Here is a 16092-nt window from a genome sequence, read left to right as displayed (position 1 = left end):
GTTTCGGGGTCAGGTTCCTGCGTATCCATCGACGGTTGAGTCAAAGGGCCCTCGTCAGAACTGTCGCTGATGTAGCGCTTTCTCCACACAAGTCCAAAGGTGATCGGGGCTAAAACAAAATCCAAAGTTCTCACGGGGGTGGTGAAGGAGTCCATGTTTCCATGATTTCTAAAACACGCGTTCTTGGTAAAAGATAGCCTCTTCTGCCCGGCGCTGGGACTTATGGGGTGATGGTGCTGCACTCTTATTGGCAGAGGGCACTGGGAGGAGTGCTTAGAGGGGTCACATGACCCTCTTCTGGGCAGTTCACCCCATCCCAGAACCTGCCCTATTTTGGTCAAATCTGCTCTCGGGGCAGTCCTATGTGGCCAAAACCCATTGCGATTGGTAGAGGGCAATGGGAGGAGTTCTTAGAGGGGTTACACGAACCACTTCAGATGGGTCATCCCACCCCCAAACTCCCCCCCGATTGGTCAAATCTCTTCTCAGGGTAGTTCCCAGTGACTAAAACCGCTCCTGATTGGTAGAGGGAGGTGGGAAGAGTTGTTAGAGGAGTCACATGACCCACTTCCGGATGGGTCACTCTGCCCTGAAACTCCCCGATTGCTCAAATTTCCTCTCGGGGCGGTCCTATGGGGGCGAAACCCCTCCTGATTGGTAGAGGGCAGTGCGAGTAGTTCTCATAGGGGTCACACGACACACCTTGCTTCCGGTCATGTGGCCGCCTTGACCCCAGAAGTAATATCCTCATGGGACGGGATTTCTGGTGACAGGTGGGCTGGGTTTTAGGGGTGGGGTTAGGGTTTGATTGATGGTAGGGCCCTCCAAACTAGATGATTCTGGGGGTGTGCGGCAGCAGTAGCACCGCCAGATGGCACTTCACCATTTTTTTTCTTTGGTGGCAGCTCTGCACGTCCACGCTGGTGTTCCCCTCCGGCGGCCCGCCTGCGGCAGGTCTTCCGTTCTTCTTCCTTTGGCAGTATGCCTGTGGCAGGTCTTCCTGTCACCCTGGGGGTGCGTGAGCCAAAAAGTTTGGAGACCACTGCTCTAAAATGATGGCTTTGTTGAAATCAGTATGAATCACAGGACACACAGCTCTCTGATGACCATTTGCTTTTCCCAAGGCAGTATAGTTCTCTCAGGAGAGTTTTGCTAGTCTCTGGGACCATGGGTCTCACTCTCTGGGAATAGGGATGTCATTAAGTTAAGAGAAAACCAGTGTACGACCAGTATGACAAGATCATAACTATATTAGGCTTCACAATCCCAGTGGAAATAAAGGGATGTGATGCTGTGGGGATTGGTCTCCCGCTCCACTCCCTTTTCAGTCAGAAATCCTAACAGCTCATAGAACCTGCACAGAGGTTTCCACAGGATCAGGAGAAAGGGGAACTTGCACAGGAGATGCTGCTGTCCCTCCCTTCTACACTCCCACCAAAGTAGTACTTGACTGGGCTCCTCTTTGCATGACAATTCCATCTGATAAATATTAAAGGTGACCTTTTTGGGAAGTGGGGTTTGTCTCTCTACCCCAAAAAAAGAAGCAGGCCACAACCTCATGGATCCTCCAAGATCGGAGCACATCTCAGACACGGCTTCTGGAGAGGTCTATCCCCAGAGATTCTGTGCCCCTACGCTGGCTCAGGGGCCCCCCACCCACCTCTTTGAACTCCCTGAAAGCACAGTGCCAACCTCAGGCATTCCTGGGACCTCCGGTGAAGTCTAACCCCTGCACCAATTCCCAATGGGCTTAAGGGAATTGTGCACTCAGTTCCCAGCTCTGCCTCTCTTGCCCACAGCACACTGGATCCCAAGAGAGGGCTGTCCGAAGAACGGGACAGAAACCACAGATCACGGTTTGAAATAGAATCATTAAAACAATGTCCTCCTTAATGACATTGCCCAAAAGAGTGCCACTTGTGAAGACAGTTTTTGTAATGTGGATTCATAACCACTATGTCAAATCCTCATCAAATGGCCATGATTTCCTGTAACTACCAACCTGGGCCAGATTAGAACTGGTTCCATGTGAAGGTAAAAGGCTCCATAATCCATCACCAGCCCCCTGATCCCTGTTAGAGCCCCCCACATCCATTTATAAAGATACCAACTGTACTCACCTTTCAATCTCTAAGATTTTTTTCTAATCTAGTTATTGAAAACTTTCCCAATTTCCTTCCTGATTTAATTAACTACTCAGATAATTAGAGATGATTGCAGAGGATAGACTGACCATTTTGTTAAGGATTTGACAGACAAAAATAGAAATCTGGCTCCCTGTGCTGGCAGAGTAGTTTAATCTATGTAAGGTATTTCTAAGGCACCTATCATGTTGTTTCATTCCTTCAGCCCTTCAATTTGGTTCTCATCCATGATCATAAGGTTTTTCACATGCATCATTTGGATTGCAGCCCTACAGCAACACAATTGATGGTGAGTAGCCTTTAGTCCGTGTCCTTTTGATAAGTCTCACGAGAGGTAAACTCCAAGCACCCCTTCTTTGTGATCTCAAATAGAAAGTAGAAGCTTTATTCTCCTGTTCAGGATTGTCTGCATGAAATTCCCAAATAAAAAGATCCAAAAGCACAAAGCTTGTCGTGATATAAGTTTTATTAATAGAAAAATCAGATTAAAACGAATCTTGCCTTACACTGCAAAAGCTAATGCAGATAAAAACCATTGTGCATAGGAACCTGAGTAGCAGTTTACATTTCTAGTGTATATCCTCTCCGCACAGCTTTAGAGTTTCTTCCTCACCCCCTTAAGCAATTAGCACATCAGAGATTGGGTCTCTAGTTTCAAGTGTCTTGCACCTTCCTCCCTTCCTTCTCATGGTCCCTCAGTTACACCTTTCAGGTTACTTATAGCTACTCACCACAGGGCCTTATCCACAAAGGAATTCAGCCAGATGTACCCTCCAGAGAGGAGATGAGTCTCTTATGAAACGTCCTTGACTTCCCCAAATTAATTGGTTACATTACAATGATCCTGTATTGTTTTCGCAACTCAACGTTCTCTGGAAAGTGCACGTACACAATAGTTTTTCTTTGCATCTTATTTGCAAACCAACATTCCCACTCTCCTAAAACAACATATATGCTATTTGTCCTGGGGGTGCAAACCTGAATCCTATTGATGGCCTGCCTTGCATATGAGTTTAGAGAGGATTTATCTAATTCTTATGCTCTGTTTACACAGATTCTATTTCATATCAAATATTCATCTGCACCTTGGTATCTGAACAAACAACAGCTGTCATAAAAAGAACAGGAGTACCTGTGGCATCTTAGAGACTAACACATTTACTTGAGCATAAGCTTTTGTGGGATAATATAGCTGTCATGTGCAAGGTGATGAGAGTCATTTACAGCACTGTAGCTGTTGGCTAGGTTATGGTAATTATAAACAATGGCGGTAAGCAGTTATTTGTTTAGTGATGGAAAACCTAGTCATGGCATCCTTTTGCAGGCTGTTGCTTCCCAGAAGAAAAGTCTTGAGAGTATGTAAAGACATACTACATATGTACGTATGTATGTATGTCTACATACTTTCAGCCTACCAGAGTTTGGTGCAAGACAGTTCTACAGAGTTATTACAAAGAGTTGTTGGATACCAGTAAATATTCTGAAACTGTGCAGGAAGTAAATTTTTGGGGATATTGTCATCTTCCATTGTCACTTGACACTGAGTACCTGTGCTAAGAACTTTCTATGTTTAAGAGGGCTAGAGGAAACATTACCACCATTAAACAAAAAAAAGTACACTGGACATCTTTAAAGATAATCATAAAGACATTTTATTTGTACATTATTTCTGCATAATTTCTTTCAGGAACTTGGAAATATTCCATTAGATTTGTTAAAATAAATTCCTGTTTTCAACCAGGAATAATTGTGATGTAACTTCCCTTCTATCCAGAATAAGCAGTTTAGAAGTACTGCAGAAATGTAGATAACTGTCTTTCGGTAATGCCAGATTAGTGGCAGTCAGCACATATTATCATAGTCAGGCACTAAATACTTCCCCCCATCACATTTTGAAGACACAGCATGACCTATTAAGTATGACAGCCTCCCATAGAATAAATTACAGAACTACTCATTTTAATTGAAAAGAATGGAACAGGTTATCAATCGACTGACATAGGCTCTTGAGACCTTTCAACCACATAATATAATAAGAAAAGTACTAACGGGTATATGCTAGCATAGCTAGCTTTTATAATTATTGAGTTTAATCCCCAAAAGTTTAAGGATGTGTTCTGGCATTAGTCTTCTTTATTTAAGATCTAGCAGCATGGAAGCAGGCTTCTCCAAATAGGATTTCCACAAATTAGAAAAACGGGCCATTGTAGCTCCATCAATAATTCTATGATCAGCTGACCAGCTCACATTCATTATCTGTGCTTCAAATACTTCCCCTTTACCATTAAATCGGGGAAGAACCTAGAAAGAACAGAAGGGAAGAAAATAGGAAGCTGATGAAAGAGAAACTATACAAACATGATTCTTCTCTTAATAATTGCTAGAGTAGATATGGAGTAGTATTTCAATTAAGAGAATACAGATTTCCCCCAAATTGTTTGTGTAGTAGGTCTCAAACAGAATTACCACCTACCATTCCTAAGCAACCCTGTTGAGTTTATCATAATTCCTCCCTGACTCCAAATTATCCTGCTAGACCAGAGGTCCCAAAAGTGTGGGGTGCGCCCCCTGAGGGGGCATGCAGGAACATTTGGGGGGCTTGGCTGGACCAGCCCCCATGTGGGGCAGGGAGGGAGCACCACCCAGCACCAATCTCTGCTCTGCTCCAGCCCTGCCCCCAGCTTGGCCCCTGGCCATGGCACCCAGCCCTGGTCCTGGTCCCAGTCCCAGATCCGCCTTGAGCTGCAGCCCGAGCCTCGGCCCTCTTACCTCCATCCGCGTCCCCGCCAGTCCCTCAGGGGAGCTGGGGTCCCACTCCCTGCACCAGAGGGCGCGGACAGGGGTAAGGGAGGCATGACCCTGAAAAGTTGAGGGACCACTGTGCTAGAGAAGTTGATTGAACCTTTGGTGCTGAGGTGACACATGCCTCCCAAACCTTCCCTAAGAGCTCAAAAACGCATAGGGGAAATATATGAAAAGTATTATCCACTGAGAAATGTAAGGGGGGAGGGGGTCTGTTTTGGTTTTTTGCTTGTCTACACTAACGAAAGTACTTAGCTGACTGTACAAAGTTCTTAGATAGATTTACATCTCTGGATCGCATAACAAAACTTAAATATCAGAAGCAATTTGTTTCAAGTCTTCTCCTGGTTTGAAACCCTGCAAATATCCTTTCTGAACAAAGATGGTATTATAAAACCTCTACAAATATCAGAATATAGGTGGCCCATTTCAAACAGTTGACAAGAAGGTGTGAGTAGTTAGCAAGGGGAAATTAGTTTTTGTAAAAACGAGGAGTACCTTCTTGTCAACTGTTTGAAATGGGCCACTGTGTTTACATTGGCCTTATTAACATTAAAAAAGTGATTTCCACTCCTTCTTGTCAACTGTTGAGAATTGCCTACTTCCAACTTAAATTGAATTGGCCTCATTAACACTGTCCCCCCACTTGGTAAGGCAACTCCCATCTTTTCATATGCTGTGTATTTATACCTCCCTACTGTATGTTCCACTCCATGCATCTGATGACGTGGGTTTTAACCCATGAAAGCTTATGCCCAAATAAATTTGTTAGTCTCTAAAGTGCCACAAGGACTCCTCGTCGTTTTTGCTGATACAGACTAACACAGCTACCACTCTGAAATCTACAAAAGAATTGTAAGATTTCATTTACAAAGTTTACATGGTGTCCTTCTTCCACATCTTGTATAAAAAATGCTTTCAGTAAGAACAATGTACAGTAGAACCTCAGAGTTACGAACACCAGAGTTATGAAATGATCAATCAACCACACACCTCGTTTGGAACCAGAAGTATGCAATCAGGCAGCAGTAGAGACGAACACCCCTCCCCCCACAAAAGAATAAATACAGTACTGTATTAAATGTAAACTACTAAAAAAAAAAAGGGAAAGTTTTTTTAAAATAAATTTGACAATGTAAGGAAACTGTTTCTGTGCTTGTTTCATTTAAATTAAGATAGTTAAAAGCAGCATTTTTTCTTCTGCATAGTAAAGTTTCAAAACTGTATTAAGTCAATGTTCAGCTCTAAACTTTTGAAAGAACAACCATAAAGCTTTGTTCAGAGGTACAAACATTTCAGAGTTACGAACAACCTCCATTCCCAAGGTGTTCATAACTCTGAGGTTCTACTGTATCGAAGGTAGACCAAATGCAAAGTTTTAATTGAACATGATCTTACTACAGTACAAACACCCATGTTTTTGTAGTTAGATGAACATACACGTACCTGTATCTTTCCAAGAGCACCAATAGCTACTTCAGGAGGTAGTATCACTGGTTTGGCATAGGTACCACCAATCTAAAAAGGGAAACCAAGAAAATTAGCTCAAGAATATTCCCCGAGTGCCCATTTGCAGCAGCAGCATGTTTCTTGCCTGCTGTATTGTAATATTTGTTAGAGAAAACACTTTTTTCTGACAATTACATATTTATCAACGTAACAGGTAGTAATTTAAACCAGTTTTTTCAATATAAAAACTTTTTTTTAAACTCACTGTGCCAATGTTGGAGAGAGTGAATGTTCCCCCAGTGAGGTCATTTGTTCCCAACTGGCCTGAAGAGCCCAAGGTCAGAAGGCGATTTAATTCAGAAGCTATCTCAAACACGCTACAGACCTGAACATTTTTCACATTAGGGACAATCAGGCCTTGTTCTGTGTCCATAGCAACTCCAATGTTGTGAGAAGCCTACAATGCATGCAGTTACAATACAGTAAGTTTCACGAACCAACCATAAGTTATATGTAAGTTAATGCAAAAAAAGGAAATATGAATTAGCTTTATTTTATACAAACTAAAGTGCTAAAATATTGTTTTCAGTATTTCCACTACGGAAGTTTCTGTTCAGAATAAACCACACTCTATGCAGATTTGAATTTTTTTAAAGACAAGTCTCTTTGGTACTCTCCATGCAATTATGGAACAGTAAAGGCAACCTCCAAACTGTTTTGGGGGAGTTTAAATCTAGGAAATTTAGGAGTTCAACATCCCCTTGGAAATATGAATTCTTTATTCTGTTAACAAATCTGTGCATACATCATAACAATAAAAACTATCACCCATGTTGACAGTCTGAGTAGTGAGACCATGAATTTAAAGGAAACAGAGACTGAACTGCCCTTTCATTCTCTGAAGTGATTCAGAAAGAGTAGGTCTCAGAGATGTGGGATAAGACAGCGCAAGGGAAGCTTGCATTGCTGCCACCTGTGCTATATCATTTCTGTAGATATAGGAGTTCAGTCCTCAGGACCATCAACCCAGCACCTTTCACAAGCACCAAATAAATCCATGCAAAATGTGTATTCTGCATAGCCCTGACCACAAACTCCCTATATTATCTATGTTGCATGCCAAGCTTCCTACTTTCTGTCATACTAAGAAAATTCATTTTTTTTTAAACAGAAAGGTGACTTATTTAAGACATCAGGGTTGATAGATAGAACAGTGTCACCATTGCCACAGTAACAAGACATTTCTACCCCTAAATTTTATGGGTTATGGTTTGGGACTGTTTGGCCCCTTGTCAGAAAGAAGAGCAAGAGAGCTAATATGCTAGCAGTGGCATGTCTTTCTTAGCAAGTGCTATATATATAGCATCAATTGCATTAATCTAGCCCCCTCCATACAATCTATTTTGATATTAGATACAGGTGGTGGTGTACGGATCATTTTTCATCACAGTACTTAAGAATTGCTTTGGGCTCTATTTTTTTCCCTTTTCCACTAAAAAAAAAAAGTTAATTTATTTGTACTGAAAAAGAGCCCTATTAGATGCTTGGAGGAGCATTACTTCTTTGGCACAGGAGTATTTTCATAAATTGCACAAACCTTGTATGTGATATTTTGACAGTTTTCATCCACAGACGCATTAAGAATAGGATAATGCAATAATCCCAGAGAAGCTGCCTGTTAAATATAAAAAACAATATTAACACTAAGGGCTCTTTTAATACTCTTATCACACAATGGAGAAAGGAAGGGACAGGATGAGTGTACCTCAGGGAGCTTATAATATCCAGAATGCAATCAAGTGTTTGTCTAGGTTACTCTAATTTCTATTTTGAAATACCCTGGAGATCCATACAAGTACCTAGATAGGTAAAGGGAACGGGTTACTGTAAGCAAGAAGAGTTCTCACTGTAGAACTACAGAGGGTTTTTTGTGTGTTGCTGATTGTAATGATGAGAGCGATAAAATAAAAAAGACAATTTATGAAAAGAGCTGGATGAAACTCAATGAAAAAAATGCAGAAGAAAAGCGAGTTTTTCCTTCCTCCCCACTATGCCGTTTGGTGTCAACAGTATATGCCATCAGGAATCCTGTTCTGAAATGCAGCTATGACTCACCTTTATGAAGAAAGGCATAAAGGAGAGTTTAACTCCACGAACTTGTGCTAAAGGTTTCAATTCTTCTCTCAATTGAACGAGCTGAGTTAAGTCAATCTCATCACAATAACCAAAGTGAGGAATCTTCAGTGCAGCAGTCATGGTCTTTACCATTGCCTTGTGAAAGCCTGAAAAATATTCAATGGGTGCTTTTACCAATAAAAAGCTTTTAGAAGCTCTAGAGTTAGTCAGTTTCTAATGTTCAGTTTTGTTTGAAAAACTATAAATCTTTCTTTCAAAAGTTGGGGTAGAATACACTTATAATCATTCGTGCTTGGGCAGCAAATAACTTTAGTACTACACCAAGAGCTACTAAAATAGCACTGGATATAATTGGACACTCTGAGTACCTTTCCCAGACCTGAAGAAGAGTAGCTCTGTGTAAGCTCAAAAGCTTGTCTCTCTCACCAACAGAAGCTGATCCAATAAAAAACACTACCTCACCCACCTTGTCTCTTTGTATACAATAGGAATTTTACCATGAGTGTGAAAATATTGACAGGGAGACTCTTGTTATACACCTGAAGCAGGTACCTGATAACTTCAGTAATGAATTTATGCTGTCCCAAATGTTTGGAATTATCTCCTTATCCTAGTATCTGCCTCCAGATCATTCCTACAGGCTAACCATGTGTGCAAGACCCACAAATGTTAAGCTACATCAGTCTTTTCATCCTTTCTAGCCCCAATATTAAATAACCGAGGAAAACACAAAATGTAATTTGCTCTCCCAGTGCATCTTATCTTATCTCTGCCCCTCTTAGACTGGGAGTGCTACACGGCAAGACTGATTACACCACATATAAACAATCCTACTAATTGATCCTGCTAATAAATTATATAATGATTTCTATAGGAATAGTATTTGCAATACTGTTTGAAGAATTCCAGCGTACCTATTTCCAAAATTTTGCACAAAATGTTTTTAGATGTTCATAATGCACAGTTACAAAAACAGAATTTAAAATGAACAGGTGCAAGCCACAGCCCGATGCTACTAGCAGAGAACATGATGAAACCACACAGTGCCAGAGAAGAACACTGACAACCCTGTCTGACCACCATCTGAAAAATTATTTCAAACTCCTCCTTTTTGCAAAGCACACTTACCTTTCCTGAGTCTCACTGTCTTCCCACACTAGTGTGATTACAAGATGAAAGCTGCCTCTCCATCCATGGGAATAGGAGAATCAATTTAAATGTTATCATTCACTGACTAATTATTTAGAAGTTATATCAACTATAAGTGCTACATCATGATTGTGTTTATGTTTTTACCTGTCACAGCCTCAGTTTTATCTTTCCCTGCAAACACGATGGGCTTGGAAATGGGTATAGGAATTTTAGTTCCTTTGTCCTTTGGAGCAGCTGGTGCAGTCTCCGATTTTGGTAATGGTGGGATAATTTCAGGTTTTGGTGATGGAGGTAAAATAGCTCCCGTCTGCTTGGCCAAATAATTGAGAATATCTTCTTTAAGGATGCGGTTATCTTTCCCTGTTCCAACAACTTCACTCAGTTTAATCTGAAAAGTATATAACAAACTATAGAACTTTTGCTGTATAGCACAAGTAGAGAAATTATATGTTGTAATTGGATTATAAATACAAAAATGTTACAGGTACTTGAGTAACATTCCTCAGGTTAATACCTTCTTGTGACTTAGTATCTGCTCAAACACTATCTAAACTTTCTGAAAGACCTTCTGTGTCCTTAATTACATATGTATAAGGCAGAATAATGATGATTTAAAAGGTATTTTTTTCTTATGGAAGAAATATTATGTACAAGCAGTTCACAGCTTCAACAGCGAAACACTATTCATTTGAAGCAAGCCATTTATCAACAACTTTTTGCATTGTTGTTCCCTGGCAATTCACCATCAGCTTTCAATAACACTAGAGTTTTATTGCCCTCCCAGATACAGTCATACTAATATACAAGCAATGGATATAAAACAGAGCTGGCTTAAACAGAACACAAACCTACATTGTTTTCCATGGCAAGTCGACGGACTGCAGGGGTTGCTAGTGTTTTGTGGCCTTTTATCTCTTGGTGTGTGTGTTCTTCATGAGACACAGCAGGTGTCTCAACAACATCCTCTTCTGAGGCTACATCTGAAAATAATATAAAAATTGCTTTAACTTTACTACATTGCTCAAAGTGGTTTTGATTAAAACAGAGATATGTATACAGGTTATGGTTACGAATATACATATATATACACACACATACATATAAATATATACACACACATAGAGACAGATATAGATATATAGATATAAATTGTAATTGTAACTCTGGTTCAACTTCAGCATCACTTCACAACAGGGTGATTAAGCACTCCGGAAGGGAGGGGCTACCTCCCCAACCAGAAGAGACTGGTTTCAAGCACCTAGTCACTTCACCTTGAATGGTCTCTTCACCTTGATTGATCTTGATCTAGAGATCTTGATCTGTTTGATCTTGTACTTAGTTGAGCCATTCTGAGTACCTTTCTCAGACCTGAGGAAGAGCTCTGTGTAGCTTGAAAGCTTGTCTTTCTCACCAACAGAAGCTGGTCCAATAAAAGATATTACCTCACCATCTTGTCCTCTCTCTGGGACTGGCATGACTACTACACTGTATACACCTGTCCATTGTCCAGCCCAGGAGTAAACAATGAGGAATCATCAAAGCAAATGGGAACAGCCTGAAACTGAAAAAAAACCCCAGTCTTCAGAAACTAAGAAAGGAGAAAGTTTTCTCCATTTTGAATATCTGTAGTGACTTTTAAAACAGGAGTTTGTACTGAAGATCATCCAAAATTTGAAGGACTGTCTCAATCCCTCCTACAGGTAGGCTGGGAAACTATTTAAGGCAACAAGTAACTCTTATTAGAAAAGGGATTTTATCTGGTATGAAAGTGAAAAGCTTGAGGTTGTGTCTTTATGTTTGTTTTCTGTGTAACTTGTATATATGTTTGCTGTTCCTTACTATTCCATCTTTGAATCTATGGTTTTTCTATTGAATAAACTTTGTTTATTAGCAGGTGCCTGGTGTGCAAACTGTGTGGAGCATGTATGCCATAGTGAGCTACTGGAAGACTGGGTTCATGGTTTCAGGGGTGATGAACCAGAGGGGAACAGTGCAAGGGTCTGGTAATTCAGAACTCAGGGAGGATTTATTTGGGGAGATTTAGGACAGGGAGGGCTGTTGGATCTTCTCTGCAAAATATAACTACCCTGGTGAGAGCCAAGGTAAGACCATATGCTTATGGGCAGACTACTGGTGTCATGGAACTGAACCCATAGCTGCACAGCACAAAGGCCCCCCCAAGTTACAAGGCAGGCAGTAACAAAACTCCTTACCGGTCTGGATGGACCCCAAAACACCACAGGAAACCTTATAAGAAACTGTCCATTTTGGGACTTTTTAAAAACAATCACTAGATCAAATCAAGCAGTTTTGTCATTTTTTAAAAACATACTCAGGAAGAGAATTAACCTCAAGATATTATGGATTTTCTAATCTCTGACTGTATGAACAGTAAAAAAAAGCACACTCTAGTGTAAAAAACTAAATGATTATGGAGATAAAACTGTGTTTAAACATATGTAGTTTTTTTCTTTTGGCAATAATACTGCTAGTAGAGTATTTCACTTTACCTGAAGTAATTTAAATGTAATTAATATTAAAACATTTAGACTTGGATCAGAAAAATACACAACAGTGTTAAATATTATTAAAGTGATTAATGCCACATCAAGTTAAAAAAGCTTATTTGCAAATAAAGATTTAAGGTATCTATGTGATATTTAAATAAATTACTGAACAGTTTTTATTTTATTTGAAATTCTAGTTAATCCCTTACATTTTACTCCCTAAAATAAAAGATAGCTCAGAAGTGTGTGTGTTCTGACAGGTAACAACGGTTCCAACAAAGGAACCTGTCCCAAGTGTTGAAGTTTAGAGGTGCAGTTATTTACATTTCTCTAAAATATTGCTCCGCTCAGAAGTTATTGTAATTCTCTCCAATACCTTTGAAAGCCTGGGGAAAGTGTATACTTTGCTACTGTGTGATTTGTGGCATTTGCCATCATCATGAAAAGAAAACAAGTAACAGTTGCAAATTCACTGTCATATTGTACATAACCCAAATTATAGAATTTAGACTATAATAAATTTACATAAAATAGATTTTATTATCCTTTTCACAAGTATGTTTTATTATTGTGGTTTCACTTGAGATTATCACTTTAAAGATTTAGGGTAACATATTACAAAACATCTCAGTGACTCTGAATGTCAGTAGGACTTAGACTAGTAAGTCATCTAGGTTCTTAAAAATATTTCACCCTTACAAGTATAATATAATTATTCAATAAGACATCTGGTGGACCCCTAAGATAACCAATACTTAGTGTTATTCTCCTTTCCACAAACCATAGCTAGGTTGGTACCAATACAAAGATATTATGCAAAACTGGACCACTAATTTATTTTTACTGAGTTCAGGATGGAACTGTTCTAAGACTTGGAGCTCCCCCTGCCCCGCGGCAGGGCGAGCCAGCATTCACAGCTCCAGTCCGGCGGCACCAGAAGCCCCGAGCCTCCATAACACACACACACACCCCCACCCTCACCGGCGGGTGAGTTGAACGTGTGTGGCCCACGGGCCGGAAGAAAATGAGCAAGGGGCCAGATCTGGCCCACGGGCTGTAGGTCCCCACCCATGGTGTAGTTTCTTATATAAAGATGTTAAATTTTATAGATTTTAATTAAATTCATTTTCTGCAAAAAATGTAATCTTAATCTTGAATTCCCCTGGATACCTGGATGGTTTTGACAACAAAAATAAATTAATATGCAAGAGGAAAAGTGTTAACAATACCTTTCAGGGCATCAGTTTCTATGTCCACTAATGGCTTTCCAACATAAGCAATTTCATCTAGATTATAATGGAGTTTTCTAATGATGCCATCATAACGACTAGTGATAGTGACAGAAGCTTTATCACTTTGTACTTCACAGATGCTATCAAACTGAGACACGCTATCACCTTCTTTTACATACCTGGGGGGGAAAAGATTGGTTTACATAGCACATGAGAGTAAAATCATACTGGCTCAATGTATTCTTTTAATAAACCCAATTATGATTAACAGTATAATATAATGTGTTGTTTAAACTGTGAATGTATTCTTTTGTATACCTCTTGCCAGCCTATAGATAGGAGAACTATCTTTGATATGCAAAATGTTACCATGACTTGGGATTCTTCCCCACAATACATTTTTTCTATCATTTTACTTCAAATATAGTAGTGTTCTCTTGACAATACAAACCATTTCTAACTAAAAGCCTCATGTTCAGTAATGAAGGTAAGTTTAATTAATTTATAGCACAGGTTGGTCTGATCCTGACAACATGAATATGTGACAGGGAAGCTCTGCAGTTGGAGAGTCTATCTCCTATTACAAAAGTGAAGTACACCTCCAGCTGACACCGAACAAAAAGCATTTCATGGCTGCTTTCCCCTTAGTGGAGTCTCCAATTCTATTCAATCAATTTACCATTGAGTTTCTGGGAATGATTTCTGTGCTAGGTTCTTCCATTTTAAAAGGAATTATGGGCCTAACTGGGGTTTTCCTAGGCAGAAGCTCTTTTCCAAAATTCAGCCTAACGTATGTGACCCAAACTTAAACCTCCTGCACCCCGAAAATAGACATTATGGAAGGAAGAGAGAGTGCTACCTTCAGCTGTAATTAAATAATGGACTCTCCCCCAAAGCAGTCCATGATGAGGTAGAACAATAGAATATTAAACTCAGATTATCAGGGCATGGGTCTTAAAAATGTGGCAAACATAATTCAAAAAAGCCTACACAGGTAACACAAAAAGGTTATTCACAATCTATTAATAATTAATGTAGACATTAAAGCATTTTTAATTTCTAAGTATATTAGTAAGAAAATTAAACTTACCATTCTTTCACAGTCACCTCTGTAATTCCTTCTCCAATATCAGAGAGCTTAAACTGGACAATTTGGCCATTTGAAACTTGAAATAGATAATCAACAAAAATAGCAAGTTAAATATTAAATCTAAAATACCAGCTAGAAAAATGTCAATGCACCAAATACACTAGATTACATACTAGTAATTAGACGCAAATCACAGACTACTAACATAACGGGAGTGTAAAATAAATTACTTAAATATGAAAAAAAACTTACTAGCAGATGTTCTGAACAATCTGTGTTGATAACTAAACTTGAATGAAGATTTGTCAAATATGCTCATGTATTTGGACCTTATAAAGCGAACACTGCTACACGATCTAATATGGTGAACACAGATCTGGAGGAAAAAAATCTCAAGTATTAAGAAGGTGGTGTCTTAAGTTACAACTGAAAACATTCTATAAAGTATACAGATTCTAAATTAGCACAGTCTTTATTTGTTGTACGTACTTACATAGTTTTACTAATATAACACTTGGGAGTTCAAAGACATCAAGATATCAAGCATTTTGTCATCACTAGATAAAAATAATGACAAGATTTGGCATCAGATATACAGCTGCTATTGTCTCTAAGCAACTGGCATATGTTTTACAAAGGTTACATACACACACACTAAACAGAAGTACAGCCATTTGAAATATTCATATGCAAAATGCATGCTGGAAAGAACTTAATGTGAGTGAAAAAATCTGTACATTTTCCTTTGTCTTTATAGCAATCACAAGTTGATCTGAGGTGCTAATTAGAAAGTAATTGAGATATTAAGGCACAAACAATTGCCTTTCCATTCCCATTTAAAATAATCTAGGATTGGCACATACTTTCAGGTAATTATTCTTTAACATCAACTTTATTATATTATTTTAGCATTGGGTATAATTTGCTTGTTTTCTTTAGATCTGAAATTATATTCAGTCCAGAAACCTAATTCAGGAGTCAATACAATAATCTGAAAAGTTCTTTGATATAAAGGCATTGTATAGTCACAGAAGCAGTAATTCTGGATAAATGCCTGTGGGCCAAGAGTGCTCCCACTGAAGTTAATGCATGTTTTATCATTAGCCTCAATGGCAGTTAAATCAAGCCCTTAGAGGCAGAAACCAGTTTACTACTTTAGTATGAAACATGTTTATTTAATTTTTATTCTGGTTTTATGTTGTCTAAAAATGATCCAGAAAGCTAACAAAGATAACTTTAAATAAATTAACTGCTGAGATTTGCTACCAAAAAACAAAACCAAAAAACAAAACTCAGGTGCTACAATGTACCTCAAGTGGTTCAGATTAAAAAATTTAGAAATTGTCTTCTTAGAGGATCCAGAAAAGAGAATACCTGCAGGGGAAAGTTTGCAATTATGTGTTTTAACTTAATATTTTTTCCTCTCTTAGTTCAGTCAAATAGAAAAGCATATTAACTTCCTATAGACAAAGCATATTAAACTTCTCCCATAAACTAGGAAAGGATTGGTTTTATGTGACACCTTTCATAAGAAAGGTAACCCAGAAAACTATGCTATATTGAATTAGGTACTGTTCATG

General features: G+C 39.0%; 1 protein-coding gene across 1 annotated transcript; it reads right to left on the bottom strand.

The window, feature by feature from the left end:
• Positions 1 to 3772: 3772 nt before the first annotated feature.
• DBT (dihydrolipoamide branched chain transacylase E2) lies at positions 3773 to 15837 on the bottom strand (the record flags this gene model as incomplete). The annotated part of the gene is made up of 11 exons (XM_038414854.2): positions 3773 to 4445; positions 6393 to 6464; positions 6661 to 6852; positions 7993 to 8070; positions 8511 to 8677; positions 9828 to 10071; positions 10536 to 10663; positions 13420 to 13601; positions 14513 to 14588; positions 14765 to 14888; positions 15823 to 15837. Coding segments are annotated over 11 exons (1446 nt in total), but the record flags the coding sequence as incomplete, so codon positions are not given.
• Positions 15838 to 16092: the final 255 nt, after the last annotated feature.

Source organism: Dermochelys coriacea, chromosome 8 (assembly GCF_009764565.3).
Source record: "Dermochelys coriacea isolate rDerCor1 chromosome 8, rDerCor1.pri.v4, whole genome shotgun sequence".
NCBI lineage: Eukaryota > Metazoa > Chordata > Testudines > Dermochelyidae > Dermochelys > Dermochelys coriacea.
Note: the sequence above shows the minus strand (reverse complement) of the source record. Positions and strands in the feature narration are given on the sequence as shown.